The 21884-nt window shown below is 44.5% G+C and overlaps 1 protein-coding gene across 1 annotated transcript in view; it reads left to right on the top strand.

Annotated features, from left to right (window-relative positions):
- The window catches only part of N4BP1 (NEDD4 binding protein 1), a 67598-nt gene extending 46676 nt beyond the window's left edge, over positions 1 to 20922 (top strand). Inside the window, exons 3-7 of the mRNA XM_011989141.1 lie at positions 5990 to 6120; positions 8183 to 8279; positions 11541 to 11648; positions 13408 to 13515; positions 16400 to 20922. Coding sequence (XP_011844531.1) covers positions 5990 to 6120; positions 8183 to 8279; positions 11541 to 11648; positions 13408 to 13515; positions 16400 to 16757 — 802 coding nt within the window. The 3' untranslated portion in view covers positions 16758 to 20922. The remainder of the gene's footprint in view (positions 1 to 5989; positions 6121 to 8182; positions 8280 to 11540; positions 11649 to 13407; positions 13516 to 16399) is intronic.
- Positions 20923 to 21884: the final 962 nt, after the last annotated feature.

The raw sequence follows: 21884 nt of genomic DNA, 5'->3' as shown, positions 1-21884 counted from the left end.
CCTGCAGAAACAACTTGATTGCCTACAGGTTGGCATTTGCCTTATCCAGGCATCCTGTGATGAGGCATTTGCCTTATGTAGACGTGGTCTGAACAGTTGCCAGCCTGTGATTAGCTGAAGCTTAGCTGCTGTGATTGGCTGAGACTCAGCTTTTTTTTTTTTTCACAAGAATACTCTTAGGTTGCAATTTGTTCACATACTAAGGTTGCGGGTCACTATGTATGGAGGCAACTTTAGGCCAAATTTAATTTAACACCATTGATTTTTGAAGAAATATTCAGGGTCTGGCATTTTAAGTAGCTACAATTCAATAAACAGGGCACCTGGACATGGAATGAGGAAGAAGTTGCCAAATCTTAAAAATACTTTTCTGAGTTGCCAAATGTTTGTATAACTTCTTTTTTGGGAGTTCTGAGAGATCAGTTAATGCCCTGAGTTTTTAAGAATACCTATTAGGATTGAAAAATAAATGTTATTTTTGAAATATATGTTTATAGTATATTTGTAATTTTTGGTTTGTAAATTTTTTATTAGGATTTTCAGATACGCAAGATAAAATAATGAATTCCCATGGGTTCCTCACCCACCTTCAATAATTACCAGCTCATGATCAGTCTTGTTTCATCCTAGCCCTTACCTCTTCCTTCCACCCCTATTATTTTGAAGGAAATCTCAGCTATATGTTCATAAATATTTTAATATGTATTTCTTAAAATATAAGGATTATTCTGGTTTTTATTATTTGAATGAATTATCGATGCTGTGTTTTGCTGTCAAAAAGAAAATGCCATCATTTCAGATGTTAAAATTTGAAGACAGGCAGCAAAAATATGCAGTATGTTTATCGTCATTTCCAAATCATGTTTATTGTCATTTCACTTTGGTTTTTTTGGCAGCCCTATTAGGGGAAACCCAGCAAATGACCCGCAGCTGCATAGCGATATCTAAGCAAAAATGTCAACTTCAGTCACCCACACCCCAAGCCCGGAACAAGTTCTTCATTGTTATGATTTCTTGAGCCAACTAGTGACACAAAATTTAGGTCACGATTGTGAGCAGTTCTCATCCTCTTTCACTTTTCTGTATGTGGAAGGATTTTCCAAATAGGAAATGCAAGTTAACATAGAATGAGCAGTGATCCTGATGCTTTTTAAAAACCTTTTGGGGTAGTTAACAGGCATATTTCTCAGCAGGGTCACTGTTGGAATTTAGAGTGGTGTTACCTATCTGACAGGATGTTTTGCAAATCTAGTCCCTCCCACTTTGCTTATAATATCCTTCCCCAGTCATTGTGACACCCCAAACACACTCCCACATATTTCCTAATGCCCTGAGTACAGTATCATCTCTTTTGAAAACTACCAATTATTACACTAAGAGAAAGCTGCAAGCTTTCTTTTTTTTTTTTGGAAAACTGATTGTTTTGGGCGGATTTACATTTTCTTTGGATTCACAGATGTCTGTATTTAAAGGCAATACTTTTACAAGTGAATGTGTTACTTTAAGGAGACAGACTTGTACTTAATTTGATGTATTGTTCTGAAAATGTCAGTAATTAAGATTTACCCATATTCTAGGAAGAAACTGCATAATGGGTATAGAGTTTTATTTTGGAGTGACAAACATTTTGAAACTAGGTGGTTGCATGGCATTGTGAATGTAGTAAACGCCATTGAATTTTAGTCATGTGAATTTTACCTCAGTTTTTTTTTGGAAGTTGGAAAAAAAATCAGCCCTTATTTTAAATCAGTTGCTTCAATGTTAAGTGTGAATTAACTTTGACTAGATTCCATGAAGAAACTGATTTGTGTTTCTTCTGTTCAATGAACTACCTCTAATACCCATAGTCCCTGACATATAGTAGGAACTCATTAAAAACTTGTTGATGAATTAAAGGCAAATTAGAATTTTTCTTTTTTTGAGAGGTGAAGTCTGACTATTTTGCCCAGGCTGGACTCGAACTCCTGGACTCGGCCTATCTTTCCTAGTAGCTGAAGCTATAGGCATGCCTTACCATGCCCAGTTTAGGATTTTTTTTAGTGGCTTTCTACTACCCGTTTGTAACTTCATGGTTACTATTCCAGTGGCCAGTTTAGATTTTTAACTGAGACCATATATTTAATGCAACAAATATTTGGGATTTTAAAGCCGAAACACCCATTATTATGTGTCAGGCACTGTATTTTTAAAAATGCAGCCTTCACACCAATTGTGAGGCAAAAGTTATAATTTATACAACATGAAGTGGCTTAAAAATGTTTTCCAGGGTTACATAGATAGAGATTTGGACCCATAATGTCTTTCCCCAGAGCTGCCGTATACCGTCTCTCCTCCAGCAGTAGTTAAGGTTGGAATTTTCAGGCCAAGGCATCATTGGATACTTAAGTCTTGGGTTGCACAGCACTGTAACTAAAGCTTACGGATTTGACCCAAGTAGTTGGGGAAGTACTTATTTGATTCCTTAAGCAATAGGATCTGTTGGTGTGGGCCTCACCCTAAAGCAGCCTAGGCCCACCCTTCAATGTATTTTTGTAAAGCCTTTGTTCATTTTCCTGTCCAGAATGAGGTCTGCAGCCCATACCACCTGTGAAAACCTCCATAGTACCCTGTTTAATGCTGCCAATTTTGTATATCTTGTTCTTGCCCCCTCGTCACCATGAATGAGTCAAATGATGATGAGTAAGTGGAAATTGTTTTGTGATGTATGGCTAGACAGCACAGTAGTGGCCAAGAAACATTTGGGCTCTGTCAGCCTGAAACTTCAGCATGAGAGCCCCTGACATATGGGGTGATAGTTTTCCATGTAGATGAGGTTTGCCCCTTCCCTTGCCAGAATTATGTATTTTAACCTTTTTTTCTCATACTAGTCTTTTCCATATTAGGGTTCCATAAAAAGAAATTTTTCCTGGGTAACTCAGAAAGGACTTTCCCCTGTCTCCACACTGCCCTGTCTGGTGCTATGGCTGCCATGAGTTTTTATCAGCTGTGTGTCACCCATCTCTCCTCTGCTTTGGACACTTTCTTTTAGTCGCCAGCATTCTATAATATGGCAAACAACCAGATAATATAATCTTTAACCAATTATATGGAAACAGGCATTTAAATCTCTTGAGGGCCTGCACACCTGTCCTCCCAGACTTAATAACTGTTCATTCTGTATTTGGAGCTGGGAGCCCCAGAGCTTTGGCCTTCCCGTAAGTAGCAAGGTGTTATTATATATATACTTTGCCTCTGGGTCAAGATAGACCTTTGGTCTGGGTTTACCTGTCAACATGCTACTCTGGTTTGATTGCAGAAAGGCTAGGAGACAGTGATGAGTAAGCACATGCCTACTCAGGGTATAGGATTTGAAGTAGGAAGAACGGTCCTTAATGGACCCTCTGTATTATTTTGAGGACAATAATTTGGCTCCACTTAATTTTTTGTTATTGTAGTTTTATTTTTTGGGTAAATCTGTATGTTCTCCACCAGAATTTTGAACCTCTGTTTTAATTCCATTCCTGAGATTTTTTTAGAGTATCAAAAGTGATATGATCTTATCACTGAGAATAACATTTTGGAATTTAGTTGAGAGCTGATGTTTCTAGAAACTCCATTTGTTCCCCCTCTAGACTTGTAAGGAGTCCAGGGCAGCGGAATTCATCCGTCTGTATTTCCACCCTTGTTACGTAGTGACCCAGTGGAATTGAACTGGGTACTCCTCCTCTATCCAATTCCTCCTCTTGCCATCACCAGAAGCTGTTAAGGAAAAGAGGGAGAGTAGGTAGCACACATTTGTAGGTAGCACACATTTGTATCTGTCAAATAATCAGGGAGCCACCTTAAAAACCTTTTCAGTGCAGTTCTCTCAAGGATTATCCTTTTGCGGACTAAATATACATATTTCTTGGTTTTTCTAAGAACCAGCAGGTTGTTCTGTTGTGGATTTTCAAATTAGGACTGTGGTTGACGTTAACTCTAGGTATGTCCCTGCTGTTAAGCAATTAGAGTGATGGATGATTTATTATTTTTGAAAGATTAAAGGCCCCCTCTAAAGAACCACCCCCAGTCTTTTTTCTAGTTAAAAATGTCACTTTGCTACCTTCTTGTCATATTTGAATGCCTTTAGATAAACAAAGCACTCCTGAATTATCAAGATTGGGTTTGTTTATTTACATATATTTTCTGGGATAAGAGCCTCTGAAATATTTGTGGTTCACTGAAAAAGAAATAGCCTTTAAAAAGAGGAGTCTGTGAGTAGCTCTTCTGAATCTCACAGAGCATTAGATGTTCATGAAGTGTCCAGCCTCTTCCTGCTCTCAAGGAACGTACATGCAAGTGGGGTCGTGGAAAGGGCAGGTGTGAGGAAGCCAGAGTCTAATCCAGCTCATCCCCCTGGCTGTGCAACCCAGGCAGGCTGCTCCTTCCCTAGTGACTCCTTTTTCTAACAGGCATCTAAATGCCATTCTATCTCTGTGATTCTGGTGCACCATACAGGATTGGAACTCAGAAGAGGGAGGAGGCTGAGAGAGGCCCTGTGTCTAGAAATAGCTTCATAGAAGAAGAGGGGCCAGAATTCAGCGCATTCAGTCCTGAGGGCATTTGAAGAAGGAGCAAGGAAAGGTGCAAGAGCATCGCACATATAGAAAGCAACACAAGGAAAGGCTCAGAGACCAGGAGGGGTGAGATGGCAAGACCTGGTCAAAACCAAGAGGGTTGTTGCATGGTAGTGGGAGGGTCACTTGGCCAGATCCTTTCTGACGAGTCAGACGAGGAGGGGTCCTGGAAGCCAGGCAGGATTAGTGTAGGACAGTGCCTTTGAAGGCCCTGAGCAGAATCAAAGGCCTCGGGTTGCATTTAAAAGTTAGTTTCACTGGAATTTTCAGGGTAGGTTGGAATTAGGAGAGCCAGGGTTTAACTCGGGACACATATGCCCATCATGGCAGGACTTGCAAGTGAAGTATTTCTACAAAGCAATTTTGGCATGCAGCATTAGACGTGGAGAGAAGACAGGACTGAAGATGCAAGGAGTATTGTCGCTGGAATCTAAGTGACCATTGAAGCAGTGAACATAGATTATACTAATTTCATCAATTACAGCATCACTGTTTAAGATTTTAGTCTTTTTTTCTTTGTAATACCCAATACTGTAATGAGTAGACACATTACCACCTACAGAATTTTAAACTTTTAACTTTTTTATCTCCACTTTTAATTAACTGCTGGAGCGTAAATTTTAAGTACTTTCTTCCTTTCCGTTGAAATGTGTTATGGATGGAGGGGTTGGCATTTTTTAATCCTCTATACTAAGGATTGTAAACTATGGGCCAAATCAGGCCCGCCACCTGTTTTTGTAAATGTGGAACACAGCCACACACATTCATTTACAGCTGTCTGTGACTGTTTTCACATACAGAGTTGGGTGGTATGACAGAGACTGTGTGACTCTTAACAGAAAAAGTGTTTTGACCTGTGTTCTCTACTGTTCATTGTTGTTATTTATTTATTTATTTATTTTTACCTTTTTTCCCTGTTTTCTGCTTTCTTAAAATAGCCTTTCACAGCCCCTCCATAAATTTCATTTGAGTCTTGCCCTCGACATGTTTCTCGTAAACTGTAAACTGAGTAAATATAGCCAATTCCCTGAAGAGAGTGGGGCCCTCCTGGGACAGGACACAGCAGCATCTTTGGAGGTTGCAGGGGTTATGACTGTGTCACATCTTTGTCCCTTTCTTCTGTCACAGGGAACAAGTATTACCATGGAGCTCACTGCCTTCTATCACAACAACACACCCAGTTAGATTAACAAAATGCGAGAAAAATCCTAAGACACTATTAAGAGTTCTGTCCCTAAAGTTCCATCCTAACTTTATGAACTAAATGCTAAAAATGTAAGAGTATTAAAGGAAACTTTGTTATTGTTTGTTGTATGTGTATGTTAACTTTTCATGGTGAAACTGTGCTTTAAACAGAAATAAATTTTATTTATTTTCTTTACTCTTATTTCTAGCCATGGTCTGAAAAAGTTCTTTTCTTGTCGCGGAATTGCAATTGCGGTTGAATATTTTTGGAAGCTTGGCAACAGAAACATCACTGTATTTGTCCCTCAGTGGAGAACAAGGCGTGATCCTAATGTCACAGGTGAGGCAAACTGATTTTTTCAGATTTCTAGTGAAATGTTTAATGAGTCAGCTTATAATTGCAACACATGCTGTTTAGAATAGAGCTGTGTGCCATGGGCAGCAGCTTTAAAAATAAAATTGTAAATCTACCACACCTAGCAAAACATCAGTTGAAGAGAGTACCACAGCATCAGAAATACTAGGGGGTAGGATGGAAAGTTAACATAGTTATTTATACAGGAAGTTATGTTAAGAGTTCATTATATATCACGTTTTCTTTTTACTTTCTAAAAAATGTCTTTTTATTAGGCTGGGTTTCTGACTGTTTAGATAGTATTTTTGAAGTCACTTCATAAATTTGGCCCCTTCAAGTTATGTCTTTTTAACAGTCTATTTAATGGCTTAATATAAATCATTTCTGTTAACCGTAAAGTACTCTGGCTGACCTGCAGGCCACACACAAAAGATTTGAACTTACTATGAATCGTGAAATGTTCCAGAGAAACTTCAGGTTGTTTGTGTCATAGGTCATGATAGGAAGATAGGTGAAAGGGCTGTGTCAGGCAACTTAACACATCAGGGTGCCTGGAAAAATAAAGTAGATTGTGGGGAGGGAGGGTGAGTGAGTACAGGACTTGCCCAGCACATTAAACAGGAAGTGAAATTTAGTCACTTAGTGGGGCAGAAATGGTCAAACCACACAGTTCCCAAGTATTCCCAACTTCCCCCATTTTGAAGAGTATATTCATCTTAACAGAGGGTACATAAGGAATGAAGCAGATCTACTCATTTTGTTATTTTTGCAATTGGGTCCCTGAAGGAGTCTCTTTTTTTTTTTTTTTTTTTTCCTGAGATGGAGTCTCGCTCTGTCACCTAGGCTGGAGTGCAGTGGCATGATCTCAGCTCACTGCAACCTGCACCTCTTGGGTTCAAGCGATTCTTCTGCTTCAGCCTCCCAAGTAGCTGGGACTACAGGCACGCACCACCACGCCCGGCTAATTTTTGTATTTTTAGTAGAGATGGGGTTTCATCATATTGGCCAGGCTGGTCTCGAACTACTGACCTTGTGATCCACCCACCTCGGCCTCCCAAAGTACTGGGATTACAGGCATGAGCCACCACACCCTGCCAAAGGAGTCTCTTAATGCTTACATGCTCTGCATTGCTTAAGTCAGTGGTGAGTACCATTGTAGGGAATGCAGGTGTGGGAACCTCAGACCCTGAGTTTTTAGCTGCTTTCTGCCCATTACTGGTTTTCTGAAATGTAGCTTTGACCCTCCATTCTCCACTGTCACCACCCATCCCCCATGAAAACCGGCAAATATTTGTATGGACACCTTTGAGAAGTTGGATAGGAGGCCAGTAGGAGGCGGCTTCAACAGACTCTTGGTATAAGGATCTTTCTTGGGATTGGGGTAGAACCATTTGTCCCTCCTATCCCTAGATCTGCCCTAGTCCCACCCCTACCCTCTCTCAGGATCTCTTATCATCCCTCTCTCTGTCCTCCATTTCTTGTAGTATAGCTCTGAAAAAGTTTTTGATGGTAGGCTTCATTAAATACCCAGGCTGGAGTGCAGCAGTGCAGTCTCAGCTCACTGCAACATCTGCCTCCCAGGTTCAAGCGATTCTCCTGCCTCAGCCCCCTGAGTAACTGGGATTACAGGCACGTGCCACCATGCCTGGCTAATTTTACATTTTTAGTAGAGATGGGGTTTCATCATGTTGGCCAGTCTGGTCTCGAACTCCTGAGCTCAAGTAATCCACCTGCCTCAGCCTCCCAAAGTGTTGGAATTACAGGTGTGAGCCACCGTGCCTGGCCTACTATTCTTAAGAAGCAAATGAGTTTAATCTTTTTATGTTTAAAAAATAACTGAAGTTAGTTCATATGTTGTTTTTGCCTTAGTATGGGTCTTGCTTGTTTTGTTTTTTTTTTCCCTCCTAGTGAGTTAGTAAAATTGAGTCAGTAGAAAAAAGGTTTTCTACAGCTCTCCAAGTGAAACATTTGAGTGTACTTTCATTTCTTGATACATTTGGGAAGATAGCCCTTTTCTGAATGTGTATTCAACTTATTCCACGAACAGAACAGCACTTCTTAACCCAGCTCCAGGAGCTCGGAATATTATCTTTAACTCCTGCCCGGATGGTCTTTGGAGAAAGAATTGCTTCTCATGATGACAGGTATGAAAGGCCATTCTCCTTCCTACGGTTGGAGTAGGGTGGTGAGGAGCCAGCCACCTGCTCTGCTGAACAGGTCCACACTTTTAGAGGACCTGCTTGATGCGGGGGGTTTAATATTTGTGGTCATTAAGGTGATATGCTCAATGATATTTGCTACATAGTTTTTAGAAACATCACAAAAGAAACTGTTTTTGTGTTTTAGTAAAACATGGCTGAAACTCTAAGTAAAAGCAGATATTGTAGTCTCTGGTTGGTAGGTGCTTAAAGTAATATTTGTCTTGTCTTAGTGTGGCAGGCTTGAAAATGGTTTCAAATAGTAACTCCTCCCAGTCTACTTTTGATCAGTGACTTAGCCTATTATCATAATGCCTGGGTCCTCAGGGTTTCTTCTACGTCATAGAAGTGTCTTAACTGACCCTACTGTGATAGGAGTAAGCTGCATTTCTTTTTTTTTTTTCTTGAGATGGAGTCTCACTCTGTCACGCAGGCTGGAGTACGGTGGCACAATCTCAGCTCACTGCAACCTCTGCCTCCTGGGTTCAAGCGATTCTCCTGCCTCAGCTTCCCAAGTAGCTGGGATTACAGGCATGTACCACCATGCCCAGCTAATGTTTATATTTTTAGTTTAGCAGGTTGCAGTGAGACAGGGTTTTTCCATGTTGGCCAGGGTGGTCTTGAACTCCTGAACCTCAGGTGATCTGCCCACCTTGGCCTCCCAAAGTGCTGGGATTACAGGTGTGAGCCACCACACCCAGCCCATAAGCCTGCATTTCTTAGCTTGGCATATAACTCAGGCAGCAGGTACTAGTGCATCTGAGTCACCAAGTCACCAAGATTTCGTCTGTGCCTTTTAAATATTTTGTTTTGTTTTTGAGATAGAGTTTTACTGTGTCACCCAGGCTGGTGTGCAATGGCACAATCTCAGCTCATTGCAACCTCCACCTCCCAGGTTCAGGCCATTCTCCTGCCTCAGCCTCCCAAGTAGCTGGGATTACAGGCATGCACCACCATGCCTGGCTAATTTTTGTATTTTTTAGTAGAGATAGGGTTTCACTATGTTGGTAAGGCTGGTCTCAAACTCCTGACGTCAGATGATCCACCCATCTCGGCCTCCCAAAGTGCTGGGATTACAGACATGAGCCACTGCACCTGGCCCTTTTTAAATTTTTTCTATAAACTTTATTGAGCACTAACCAAATCTGATACACTGAGGTAGGTTCTGGGGACATACATGATTCAGATGCACCTCCTGCCCTCAAGAATTTTGAGAAGACATGTGCATAAGTAACAGAAGGGAGTTTTGCTGTGGTTGAGTAAGAGAAGTTTCCAAACTTAACCAATGGAAATAGGACCAGTTTTTAAAATCCTCCTCATGGTATGAAATTAGTAGCATGTCTACTAGTATTTGGGAACCTAGTGGTAGCTGTTTATTCTTTTCTCTCCTGCATTTGCCCTGTTTATTTTCATCTGGCTTATAGCACTGACAGCACCCCTGGTGTTTTTGCCTGTGTTCCACCAAAACACCACTCCGTTGAAGATAGTGTTTAGCTTGTGACCCAAGCTAGTGAATGATAGTCAAATGGGTAAGAGATGAAAAGAGGGCCTGGGGAGAGGGATGAGGGGCTTGGGACCACAGCAGACATATATTCATTCACCAGAAGGGCCTTCTCATTGACAGTCCCTTGCCCTGCACCAGGCTGGTATGCAAGACCAGATCTGATGGGTGAGAATCAGGTGGCATGGAAGAGCCGAAAGAGGATACCATATGTGGGTGCCTGGGGGATAGGTGAGAAGTACTAGAAGGTGGAATGGAAGGACACTTCCTGCCCAGCCCTGTGACACAGGCAGGGACCCTGCAGGGCTCAGGTCCTCTAACACAGCAGCTTCATTCTCACACCAGCAGGGTTGGAACACATACACAAGTATGCAGACTAAGCTCTTGTTTGGCTGATATGGCTCTTTGGGTTTTCAGAGGACATGTATATATGTTCTCATTCATGAACTCAGAAGCCTTACTGCCTGTTTTTGTTAGTGGCAAACATTACCACTTACAACTCATGCCAGTTAGAAGTCATTTGTAAAATGTTATTTAATAAAGCCAAAGAACTAAATCATATTTAATTTCCAAGGTTTTCTAAGATCTCTGAAACTAATGAGGTTTTTAAAACCCCCGTTAGGTACTCATCACTGCTAGTAAAAGCAGTTGTCTGTACCTTTAATTCCAGTGAGTCCCTTAATTTATTTTTTATTATCTTGGTCTACATATCCTTAGACAAATGTGGTCACCCTAACTTATGAGATAAAATTCACATTATCCTCACAGATTTCTTATTAAGAGGGTCTGAGCATGAATAATCAGCAGTGAAATGGAAGTCTTCTTTACTGCTTCATCCTTTCCCTTTTTTATCACCAGGTATCCTGTCATATCTTCCATTTGAGTGAATCTATAACTTAGTCTAAACAAAATGGCATTTCTAGATACCTCTTTCTAAATCAGAGCAGTGTGAACCTGTGAATTTTTTTTTTTTTTTGGAAACACTCTCGTTTTGTTGCCCAGGCTGGAGCGTAGTGGCACGATCTTGGCTCACTGCAACCTCCACCTGCTTGGGCCCAGATGATCCTCCACCTCAGCCTCCTGAGTAGCTGGGACTACAGGGAACACCTGGCTAATTTTTTTGTATTTTTTTGTAGAGACGGGGTTTCACCATGTTGCCCAGACTGGTCTCAAACTCCTGGGCTTGAATGATCCGCCCACCTCAACCTCCCAAAGTGTTGGGATTATAAGCATGAGCCACCACACTCGGCTTGAACTTATGAATTTTTAAAAAGAAAAGAGAATTGTAAGACTGATTGTACTAAGCAGCTAATCTTAGAACCAGAATACTGTTGCTCAGTAACTTAAATCTGAATAATGATTTCACAGGGTTGTCAGCTCTCATTCTCTGCTGTGGTATTCATGTATTCTTATTAACACTGTTTACTGATAATACAACTTTTGAATAAATTATAGCTTAGATCACTTAACAAAAGAAATTGTATGAAAGACAATCTATTTTATAATCACACTAATAATTTTAGAGATATTCACCATTCTGATTGATCTTCAGTTGATAGGGGCTAAACTTTTCTGTGGCCTAGCCTTGGTTAAATTCTTTGATGGTTTTCCTATGAAGAGGAACCCTTCTCTTATTTTCTTATAACATGGCTTCTCTGAGCCAAGGATGCCTGTTGCTCATTTTAAACTCTGTTATATTACCATAGGTTTCTACTACACTTAGCGGACAAAACTGGTGGTATAATTGTGACAAATGATAATTTCAGAGAATTTGTGAATGAGTCAGTCTCTTGGAGAGAAATTATTACAAAAAGGTAATATTTTCTTCTTTGTCTTTGGTCAGAAAAGTTTTGTTTTGTTTTGTTTTTAATTGTTTCTGTGTGCATTTTGTTTGTTTTGTTTTCTATATTCCTTGGCCCCACAGAAGGCAATATAAGGGACCAAAGTATCATAAGACTGTGCTGTACTCCCACTTCATAGGTGACTGGCCCCTCCAGGTAAGCAGGGGCCCGGCGCAGAGCAGCAGAGCTGGCAGTGATGAGTGTGGACATGCTCTGCTCTCACTACAGCCTTCTAGGGCATCAGAGTTTTCCTGTATGCAGCAGGAGGCACAGTTAAGTGTGATGGAGCACAAACGGCTTCCTAGTTTACTCAGCTGTGAAGTGAAAGGGTGAACTTCATGGCAGCTGGGATTCCAGCAAGAGGAAAGGCCCAAAAGCAACGTGTGCTGACTGGGCTTTCACTTCTTCATGGTCTGGAGAGAGTATTTCCACTTTTTAATATCTGATGCTTTTCTGGAGGTTTTTACGGTCAGTTTAATCATCTATATTGAAAACATCTTTAGATATCCAAAATAAAACAAAGTTACGTCAAGAGTTTAGCATTCACTGCTGTTTTTCATTTGTAATAAAACTATGAAGGTGTCCACTGCTGAAAAGTGCCCTAAGATGAGTGGGCACTGGCTGCTAGGACTTTTTGTTAACAACTATCACCTGACCAGTTATTTAAAATAGAAAGCAAGGGGCTGTGATAGTGCCAGGGATAAGTCACATAGGCCAGAAATCTTAAAACATAAAGTGAACATACCTCACGCTAAGTATAACTAATATATAGTAAAACTCGCAATATAGCTAGGATAACTAGTATTTATCCCTGTTGGGGTTTCACACTTGTACCTTGCCTGGTATTTATATTTTCCTAAATTATTAGAAGATTTTAGAAAAAGAGTCTGTTACGAAAGCCCAGGTGAGAGTTAATTACTATATGCGTTTTGACACCTGTGCTGTTAAAAAGCTGTTGTTGATAGCTGAACCGAGAATGAGAATCAGTCTTTGACCTTCTGGGCACAGTTAATGAGCCACTAATCTTGTAGGGCATGTTTCTGTTGGACCTCTGCCTGGGCTCATTGTCAGTATTTACTGACACTCATCCATGTATGCATGGAGGGTTTAAATGCAGTCAAGACTGGTGTTCTCCAGCCAAGCTGTTGCTTTTAGCATTCACAAAAACAAGGCAGAAAGGAGACCTGGACAACAAGCACAGGCACTTGGACTTTTAAGATTATTTTATTTTCTGTTTTCCCCGATATGGTAAATAGTGGTCTAAAGACCTCAGATTTCCTTTATTCATATATCGTTTTCCTTTTTAAAAATATTCTTTTCAGTGGGTTTGCTTATGGACACATTTATTACTAGTTTTATTCAAAAAATTAAACCTTCATTCAGCATTTGTGTCCTAAGCTGACAGTCTTTAAATCTTATTTTTCAAAGTTATATTGAAAGTTATATTAGAAGAAGAAGCGGCTTCCTAAGCCCAGTACAAATCTGCAAGTCTTGATGAGAAATTTGAGGGCCGGCTGATAAAATGTTCTGACTCTATTGTATTTATGTCCAAAACAGACATTAAAAGGGTTTGACTTGGTTGTTTTCCCCGCTTTTAGGCAGTTGAGCAGTCTTAGGATTTGTAGGCTGACCTGACCGTTGCTTTGGCATCGGGTGGCTGCTTTGGGATCCTTATGTAGGCCCTGGGCAGTGAGGACCCTGTTTCTCAGCCTCATGGTGTTCTGTGTTGTAGGCTGCTGCAGTACACGTTCGTGGGGGACATATTTATGGTTCCTGATGATCCTCTGGGAAGAAGTGGACCTCGATTAGAGGAGTTTCTTCAGAAGGAAGTCTGTCTTAGGTATTTCCTTTTTCAGATTGTCTTATATTAAAACGTCTGTTTCAACTCTTTGTGCTTTAGTGCAAGTGCTGTCTTTATCAACTAAAAATGGCATTTAAAAATTATTATTATTATTTTGAGACAAGGCCTTGCTCTGTCACCCAGGCTGGAACGCAGTGGCATGATTTCGGCTCACTGCAACCTTTGCCCCGCCAGGCTTCAGCAATCCTCCCACCTTAGCCTCGCAAGTATCTGGGACCACAGGCGCGTATCACCACGCCCAGCTCTTTTTTTGTATTTTTAGTAGAGACAGGGTCTTACCATGTTGTCCAGGCTGGTCTGAAACTCCTGAGCTCAAAGAATCCACCTTCCTCAGCCTCTAAAAGTGTTGGGATTGTAGGCATGAGCCACCATACCTGGCCAAAATTTTTTTTTTAAGCCTTAAATTTAGTGCTGGTTTCATATATGTGGAAGCTAATGTAGCAAGCATCCCAGATTTTCAACTGTAGTCCTTTCAGTTTTCATCCTAGGAAAAGACAGAAGCCAAACTTTTTTTGTGGGTTTATTTTTATTGATTTTTTTTTTTTTTTTTTTTTTTGAGATGGAATTTCACTGCTAGGCTGGAGTGCAATGGCGCGATCTTGGCTCATTGCAACCTCCGCCTCCCAGGTTCAAGTAATTCTGCCTCAGCCTCCCGAGTAGCTGAGATTACAGGTGCACACCACCACGCCTGGCTAATTTTTTGTATTTTTAGCAGAAACGGGGTTTCGCCATGTTAGCCAGGCTGGTCTCAAACTCCTGACCTCAGGTGATCCACTCACCTCAGCCTCCTAAAGTGATGGGATTACAGGCGTGAGCCACCTCGTCCAGCCTTTTTGTGGGTTTAAAAAGACAGCCGGGGCCGGGTGTTGTGGCTCATGCCTGTAATCCCATCACTTTGTGAGGCCAAGGCAGGTAGATCACTTCAGGTCAGGAGTTCAAGACCATCCTGGCTAATATGGTGAAACCATGGCTTTACTAAAAGTGCAAAAACTAGCTGGGTGTGGTGGTGCGTGCCTGTAATCCCAGCTACTCGGGAGGCTGAGGCAGGAGAATCACTTGAACCCAGGAGGCGGAGGTTGCAGTGAGCCGAGATCACGCCACTATACTCCAGCCTGGATTACAGAGCAAGACTCTATCTCAAAAACAAGCAAACAAACAAAAAACAAAGCTGTTTTTCCAAGCTGGTGGTCACTTACTGGCGAACACTACTTAGGTTCATCATGTATGTGTGAGAGCTCTCCCTCTGAACCATGAGTGCCTAATGGGCTCATTTTGTATGTGTGAGTGTCTTTTTACATTCATTTTCTAAAGTCATTTGCTTTGAACATGTTATGCTTATATTAATTACTTACTGCTCAGGAATCACTGCCTGGGGGAACTGACCATTACTTTCTACCTTTACTGAATGGAAAAGCCAGTATTCCATATTTATCTGAAAATGATTTGGTAGTTTAGGTTTTCTTTGTTGTAGTTTGGGTTTGTTTTGTTTTTAGGACACCTTGTTAGTGGTTCTTTCTGTTTTCAGAATTCTTAGGTAACAGACATTAACCAAAGATGCCTGTGAACCTAACAGGCAGATCATAGGACCCCATGACTGATGCTTACTCTTTTTAAAATCTAAACCAGACTGCACTTCTGTGCATTCCCAGCTGGTATTTGCATGGGGGTGTGATGGGGGGGTCTAAGCTGAGAGGAAGACACACAGCTCTCTCAGCATTTTTAGGCAGTCACACTTTCCAGCCGATCTTTTCCATTTGTAACAGGAACCATTGGGAGTTGTAGGTTTGGATTCAGTGGTAGGTGGTGATGGGTTTTTTTTTTTACATGGTGGTCTGTTCTACCTAGGAGACCACTACAATTTCAGCTCCCTGGTCTTGTGAATCATTTCTCTTTTGAGCCTTTGGGTTTTATGACACAGATGAGGACTTAATTGCCAAACGCCACGCTTCTCTACCCACATGAAGAGAATGGCAGCCATTTTCCACACCTGGTACGCTCATCAGTCCATCTCGTTTTCCTTCCCCACATCTGAACTTTGGAAATCCCCTGCTGGGCTTCAGGCCCAAGGCCCGTGTGTGAGCATCAGTCACGTCTGTGGGTCACAGTTACCAGAAGGAGAGTCCTCTGCTTCCTCCCACTCCTTGAGCAACCTGGTACGGGGTCTGTCTGCCTGCCTTTTCACTCTCACCTGGTGGCTTTTTGTAGAGCTGCTCACAAATTGGTTAAGAAGTTGGGAATCACTTCCATCACGGAGGGGCTGTTGAAGTTGAGCTTTTGAAGTTGGGGAAACTTCAGCTAGCCTCATTTCTCACCTGCAGGTCGAGTCCAGTGGGAGGCTTTTGAGTGATACAGATGCCCTCCCTGTACACACATACTTGTACACACGCATGTGCATACAAGTGTGGGCACCCACCCACACCTCATCTAGACTGAGTCGGTGGGGACTGCCACTCTCCCCAGAAGGAGTCTCTTCTAATTTCTGTTAACCAGGGTCCTGCACAAAATCAGAATCTTGAAAAGAGTAAGATCCTGTTAAACCTTTTGAAAGCTCCCAAGGGCACCCTGGTTAGAGCCAAACACCTGGATGGGGTCAGTCCTCACAGCAGCAGACCTGGGAGGGCGGTGCTCCCTCACAGAGTGCACTCATTCCCTGTCACACCTTGAGATGGTGTCAGTGGAATCCCCGCAGGCTCCGCTGTGGGCAGCTACTGTCACCACCTCCACCTCAGTCTTGCATCCTGCCTTTGGAAGCCACGGAGTGGCATCCTGAGCCTCAAGGCCTGCCGCAGCTACCTTCTAAAATATCTCCGTGATTTTTTATTTACTTATAACCCAACTCACCAGGACTTGCTTCCATTCACAGAGATATGCAGCCCCTACTCAGTGCCCTGCCAAATGTGGGCATGTTTGACCCCAGCTTCAGAGTCCCTGGCACCCAGGCAGCCAGCACCAGCCACCAGCCTCCGACCCGGATTCAGGGAGCCCCTTCAAGTCACTGGCTCCCTCAGCAGCCCCACTTCCCACTGCTGCCAACCCTCCCCAATCTCCAGCAGAACCTGCCCATGCCAGCTCAGCGATCTTCTGCAGAAACCAACGAGCTGAGGGAAGCCCTTCTGAAGATCTTCCCTGACTCAGAGCAAAGACTGAAAATAGACCAGATCTTGGTGGCCCACCCATACATGAAAGATCTAAACGCGCTCTCTGCCATGGTGTTGGATTGAAGATTGTGCTGAGAAGCTTGCGCTCAGGGCTGGCTGATCAAACTCAAGCTCACACCTGTACCTGATGGGAATGTGAAGAAACTTATTTCCCAGTGTAAACGCAGTTGTATAGAAAAAAAAATGTTTTGTGTATAAATCTGGGTTTTCAAAACCAGCTTTTTTCTATATATAAATTATGCTGCTATTATAGATTTAACATTTTCTGTTAAAGGAAAGTCTACATTTTCTGCCTGTTCAGAACTGTTTAATAGCAGTTACTCTTGAGTGTATTTACCTTTTTATGTTTTTTAAACTATTTTCCTTAAAGCCGAAAATATTGACAAATGGATATGGTTAGCCTTTATAAATAAATAAATAAATAAAAAAAGAGCTGCTTTCTTAAGGAAAGCAAGACCTCTTAAAGTATATTTTCTTGAGATGAATATGTCCCGTCACTACCATGAAATGTGCTCACCCTTCCAGCCTCCTCTGCCCTCACCCCCGGAGTTAGAGTGGGTAAGAGTTGGTTTGTCCTGCAGAGTCTTTGGTTGGAGCATTGTGAAAGTGGACCCGCGGTGCCACTAGATGGCACTTGGTGCCTAGCCGTGGTGAATGACCAGGGCGAAGTTAGACTCACAGGATACCAGGGCTAGAAGATATTGTGGAGCCCATGGAGTCCCACCCTTCCCCTTCCACCCTGCGTAAAAGGGGACGGCCCAGTGTGCACGCCGTCCGGCCATACCCATAACCACAGCCACAGCTGAGGAGTGGCTGGGCAGGCAGCAGGCTCCCCAGCCAGGGCTTGACGCACTCACAGGCTAAGGCCTCCACACACCTGGCCTGGCTCTGGAAGTCACTTCTTAGCTTCTGAACACCATAGCGGGTCATGAGGAAGTTTAATAAAGAGCCTGGTCACTGGCCATCTTGTGTCCGCAACTGCAGAAGACGCCCCGATGTGGAGTTTGTACAGCTTTGCCAAAAAATGATTTTCTACTCTCAAAAATGACCCAAGCCAATAAATAGCATTAGTAGCTTCTGTTGGGGGGAGGGAGTGGGGGGGCCAGAGCCCTTGTATTTATTTTCCCTGTGTTTGTCTCTCTGGTGTCCTCCTAAACAGCCTTTCTTGTGAGTCTTTCTCAGAATTGATATCTTAATATTGTCTGTTCTAGGTGTTGCCCAAATTCAGTGTCAGTGAAGTTCTTTTCCTGGGCAATCTTAACATCTTTACTCTTACTGTCTGGATCTTCAAAGGGCTTTGTATTTTACACCTGCGCCCCCAGGCTGCTCATAGTCGGCTTCCTGCCTGTCCGTAGATCATGTCTCTCTTGGGCCTAAGGAGTGGAGGCTGAGGACTCAGTGCTGGTTTGTTCATGGTGAGGGGACTGGGGGGCATCCCAGAGTGCTATCTCCAGGCCTGCTTCTTGGTTTTGTTTGATCGCTGCATCCTTCAAGGGATGAATCCAGAGCTCTCCATGAGGCCAGGCTTGTCCTTCAATCATGTTTCCTCTCAGATGCGTCCATGATGCCTCCTAATGTGGAAGTGGTTGTTCATTGTTTGGGCCGGTGGCCAAGTCACCCAGCTGTGGAAGCAGAGGTAGAAGACAAGGCCAGCCAGGAGGGCAACTTCAGTCACAGCTCCCATGCCTCAGCTTTGCACCTGTTTTCAAAAGCACAACTGAGGTGTGCGGCCTGGGGCTGTCTTGCAGTGACTCTGGCCTTCTGGCTCACGTTTCGGTCCAGCAGCCTGGCTGACCCACTATTTCTCCTCTGCTTCAGAGAGGAAACCCAGGAGACGCCCTGACCGCCAGACTGAGTCTCCACCCATGCTGGCTGGTGCGGGTTAGGCTGAGGGGCTCACCACTTCTCCCGGCTCTAGAAGCTATTTGACCCTTGACGTTTGAGTTCTGTAAGTCTTTCTGTTCTGACTATTGCTTCGGAGAGATTGGCCTGTCCCCTTTCCCTTTCTTGGCTGTGGGAAGGAAGGAAGAGCAAAGTGCTCATTGGTTCCCTTCATCAGTGACAGCATGAGACGGAATTCATCATTCCTTCTGAAACCCCTCAGGTTTAGTTAAATTTAATATTTAAAAACCCAAATTATCAAACCATTAAAAACTCATTACTGGTTCTCAGCCTCCCCCAGTACTAGCCTCAGTGTGGCTGCTGCGTAAGTATCTGTAGCCTGTCTACCTCCTGCAGCGGGGCCGCCCGCCGCTTCCCTGTCTACTGCTCAGGCTCTCCCACTTCGTGGCATCCATGTAAAGTAGCTGGCAGAAGAGAGATGTCACCCTCATTCAACAGACGGGATGTGTGTTGCTCAGAGAGGTTATCCTGAGGGGCTGGGGGATTCCCTGGCCTACATTCTTCCCGAGGCTGTAGGCCACTGTCTTCAGGAGTAAAAGAGCCTTGTCTGACCTTAATGCAGGCAGTCTGTTTGAACCCCTGTAGGCTGCATTCAGGAGACAGAAGGTGTCTGGGCCATCCTGGATGGCCGGTCAGCATTGCTAGGCAGGCTCGGCTATGTGGCTGGGACTCAGGCCTGGGTGGCTTTTGAGACCAGTGAAGGGAGAGCCGGCCTCCTGCCCATGCAGGCTTGTGACACGGCTGGGATATGAGGGAGGACTCAGATCTACACACAGAAATGCTTCTTTTCCCTGCCCTCCCCCAGCTCCCACCTGCCTCCCACACCTCAGGTGTGGCTGCCCCTGGGACCGTCCCTCAACCCCTTTCCTCGCACCTCCTCGTCTTCACCCAGTTCCTGCAGTGTCTCTGACCCACACCTCCCGCCTCCTGGCCGACTTGCCCAGGCAGTGGCTCTGGCTCACCTCCATCTGTTCATCACCTTCCTCCCCAGTGTTGCCATTTATCTCAGATGTTTTAGATTGAAACAGCCTGATTCCCAGAAGAATCCTCTTCATTCATTGCTAGTGCTTCCCCTCACCTCCCACTCTCCACTTCCCAGTTTGCAAATGTGGCTTTCGCCCACCAAGTGAAAGTGGACTGAGAGCAGCCCTTGGGGACAGCCCGGTGCCTGGCTGCAAGGCCGCGCTGGGGCTGTCTTGCTGGCGCACGTGGCTTGACTGGACTTTCCCTGCTTCCCACCACTTCCCTCACTCCCAGACCTCCCTCATTCTTTTTGTCTCTTCTTTTTGCCTAAAGTCAGCCCTTAACACCCTATTCTTCCTCAGCAAATGGTTTGCAGACTAGCTGGAAAGGGCAGCTGGTGTTAAGAATGCAGGTTACCGGGCATGACCCAACAGATGCTTGCCCAGTAGTTCTAGAGAAGGCCCAGGAATCTGCAAATGAGCACATTCCCCAGGCAGTTCCCATGCAGGTGATTAACGGACCACATGTTGAGAAACCGCCGTCACCCTTAGGGCCACACTGTCCCTGTCCCCACTGTCCCCTCTCTGTAGTGACCTCCAGCCCTGCCCTTCAGGAGTGCACTTCCCACTCTACTAGGAAGCCCTATGGCATCCTCAGGCTTCCAAGACCCGCAGCCTGCTCTGGGTCCCTCCCTCCTTCCACACCCACCCTCCGTATGATCCCCTGCTCTGCCCTTGTGCTTGGCTGCCCCCTGCCCGCTACTCTCAAGACACCCAGGGGTGGTGGGCCCTAACTGGCCAGCCCCTCCCAGCACTGTCCTCTGCCATCGAGACACCGCAATGCAGCCAGATTTACCTTCCAGTAACATACTTCTAGTCACCCCTCCTCCTGCGAAGTGATCTGCAATGGCTGTTTGACCAGAGCACCAAGTTCACACCTCCTGAGCTTGGTGTCCGTGGCTGTCCACCTCCCAGCCATACTTGGCTGTCCCCAAACGCTCCCTGTGGCCACACGTTTCCCATGACCTGTGGGCTCCGCAGATGGACCTCTCTCCGCTAGAGATGCCCTTCTCCCAAATGACTTCCCTCCTGGAAGGCCCAGCCTGAGTCTCATCCCCTTTCCAGTGCTTCTGCCAGAAGCAGCCCCATGATGTTCTGTGACTGCACAGCACTTTGTGTCTTGCTCTGGGCACTTGCCGCTCTGGCTGGTGCTGCCGCCGCTGATTGTGTACTGTGTCTTGCTGCCCTTTCTAGACTGTGAGCTCCTCGCGGGCAGGGACCGCCTGTGTTCTCTGTATTTCCCACGGCGCCTAGCACAGTGCCTTGCACTTGATAGGTGCTCAATAAATGTCTGCTCAACTGAACTGGAGAACAGTACCTTCTTGACTGCGGCATCTGGCAGCAGGACTAGTAAGAGGCCGGGAATCCACCGCCCTCTGGTGGGACATTGGGGTGGGACTGGGGTCACTCCACTCCCTTCTCCCTCCCCTGCCAGGCTCCAGCACACAGCATCCTGGGCACATGGATCCGGTGAGGGGTACCTGGCACAGGCTGCGTACCAGATGCACTCAGGCTTCCTGGCCAGGATTGACACCTGGCCCAAGCTACGCCAGTCCGAGTCACTCCTGCTGGAGAGTTCCTCTGTGGTGGTGGGAATCGTGGGATACCAGGCCCAGATCTGTCAGAAGCCATTGTCCACCCTGGGGAAAGCCGACCTGTGGCAGGAAAGAAGCGGCGATGTGAGAGCGGTTCCTGGCAGCATGAGCCTCAGGTTCCCGTTGTCAGGAAAGCCCTTCCTCAGATGTCGCCACACCCCAGTATTCTCACACACTTCCCTTTTTGCTTAAGCTGGTCATTCCAGTTGGATTTACATCCCTTGAAATTGAGAGTCTTGAGTAACGTGTGTTACTGTCTTTAGCAAGGACTTATAGATTGTTTAGAAAGGTCCAAAGACATGTGCAAACGTGGCTTCAGGAGTGTCCACCCCAGTCAGAAAATGCTGGAAGAGGCCGACCATTTCAGAGTTGGGTAACTTGAAACTCAGGCCTGGGGCCCCTCAGCAGAGAACTCGGCCTGGCCTTCGAGCTGTTCCCTGCTGCCGTGGCTCTGTGCCCATCCCACTGCCTCTTCAGTCCCCTGACGGCAGTTCTTTTCCCCAGTTCCCTAGTTGGGCAGATGCCAGCACTGTTCATTTGGAGTTTGACTTTCTGTACGCTTCAGAAGTGTAAGCATTATTTTATTATGCCTATTTTACAGATGAGGAGACTCAGTAATAATGCTTTCTACTTCAAGGGTGACTTGAGGAATAAACGTGGTGCTTAGAACT

This window comes from Mandrillus leucophaeus, unplaced genomic scaffold (assembly GCF_000951045.1).
Source record: "Mandrillus leucophaeus isolate KB7577 unplaced genomic scaffold, Mleu.le_1.0 Scaffold348, whole genome shotgun sequence".
Taxonomy (NCBI): Eukaryota; Metazoa; Chordata; class Mammalia; order Primates; family Cercopithecidae; genus Mandrillus; species Mandrillus leucophaeus.
This window is presented reverse-complemented; position numbering and strand designations above follow the sequence as displayed.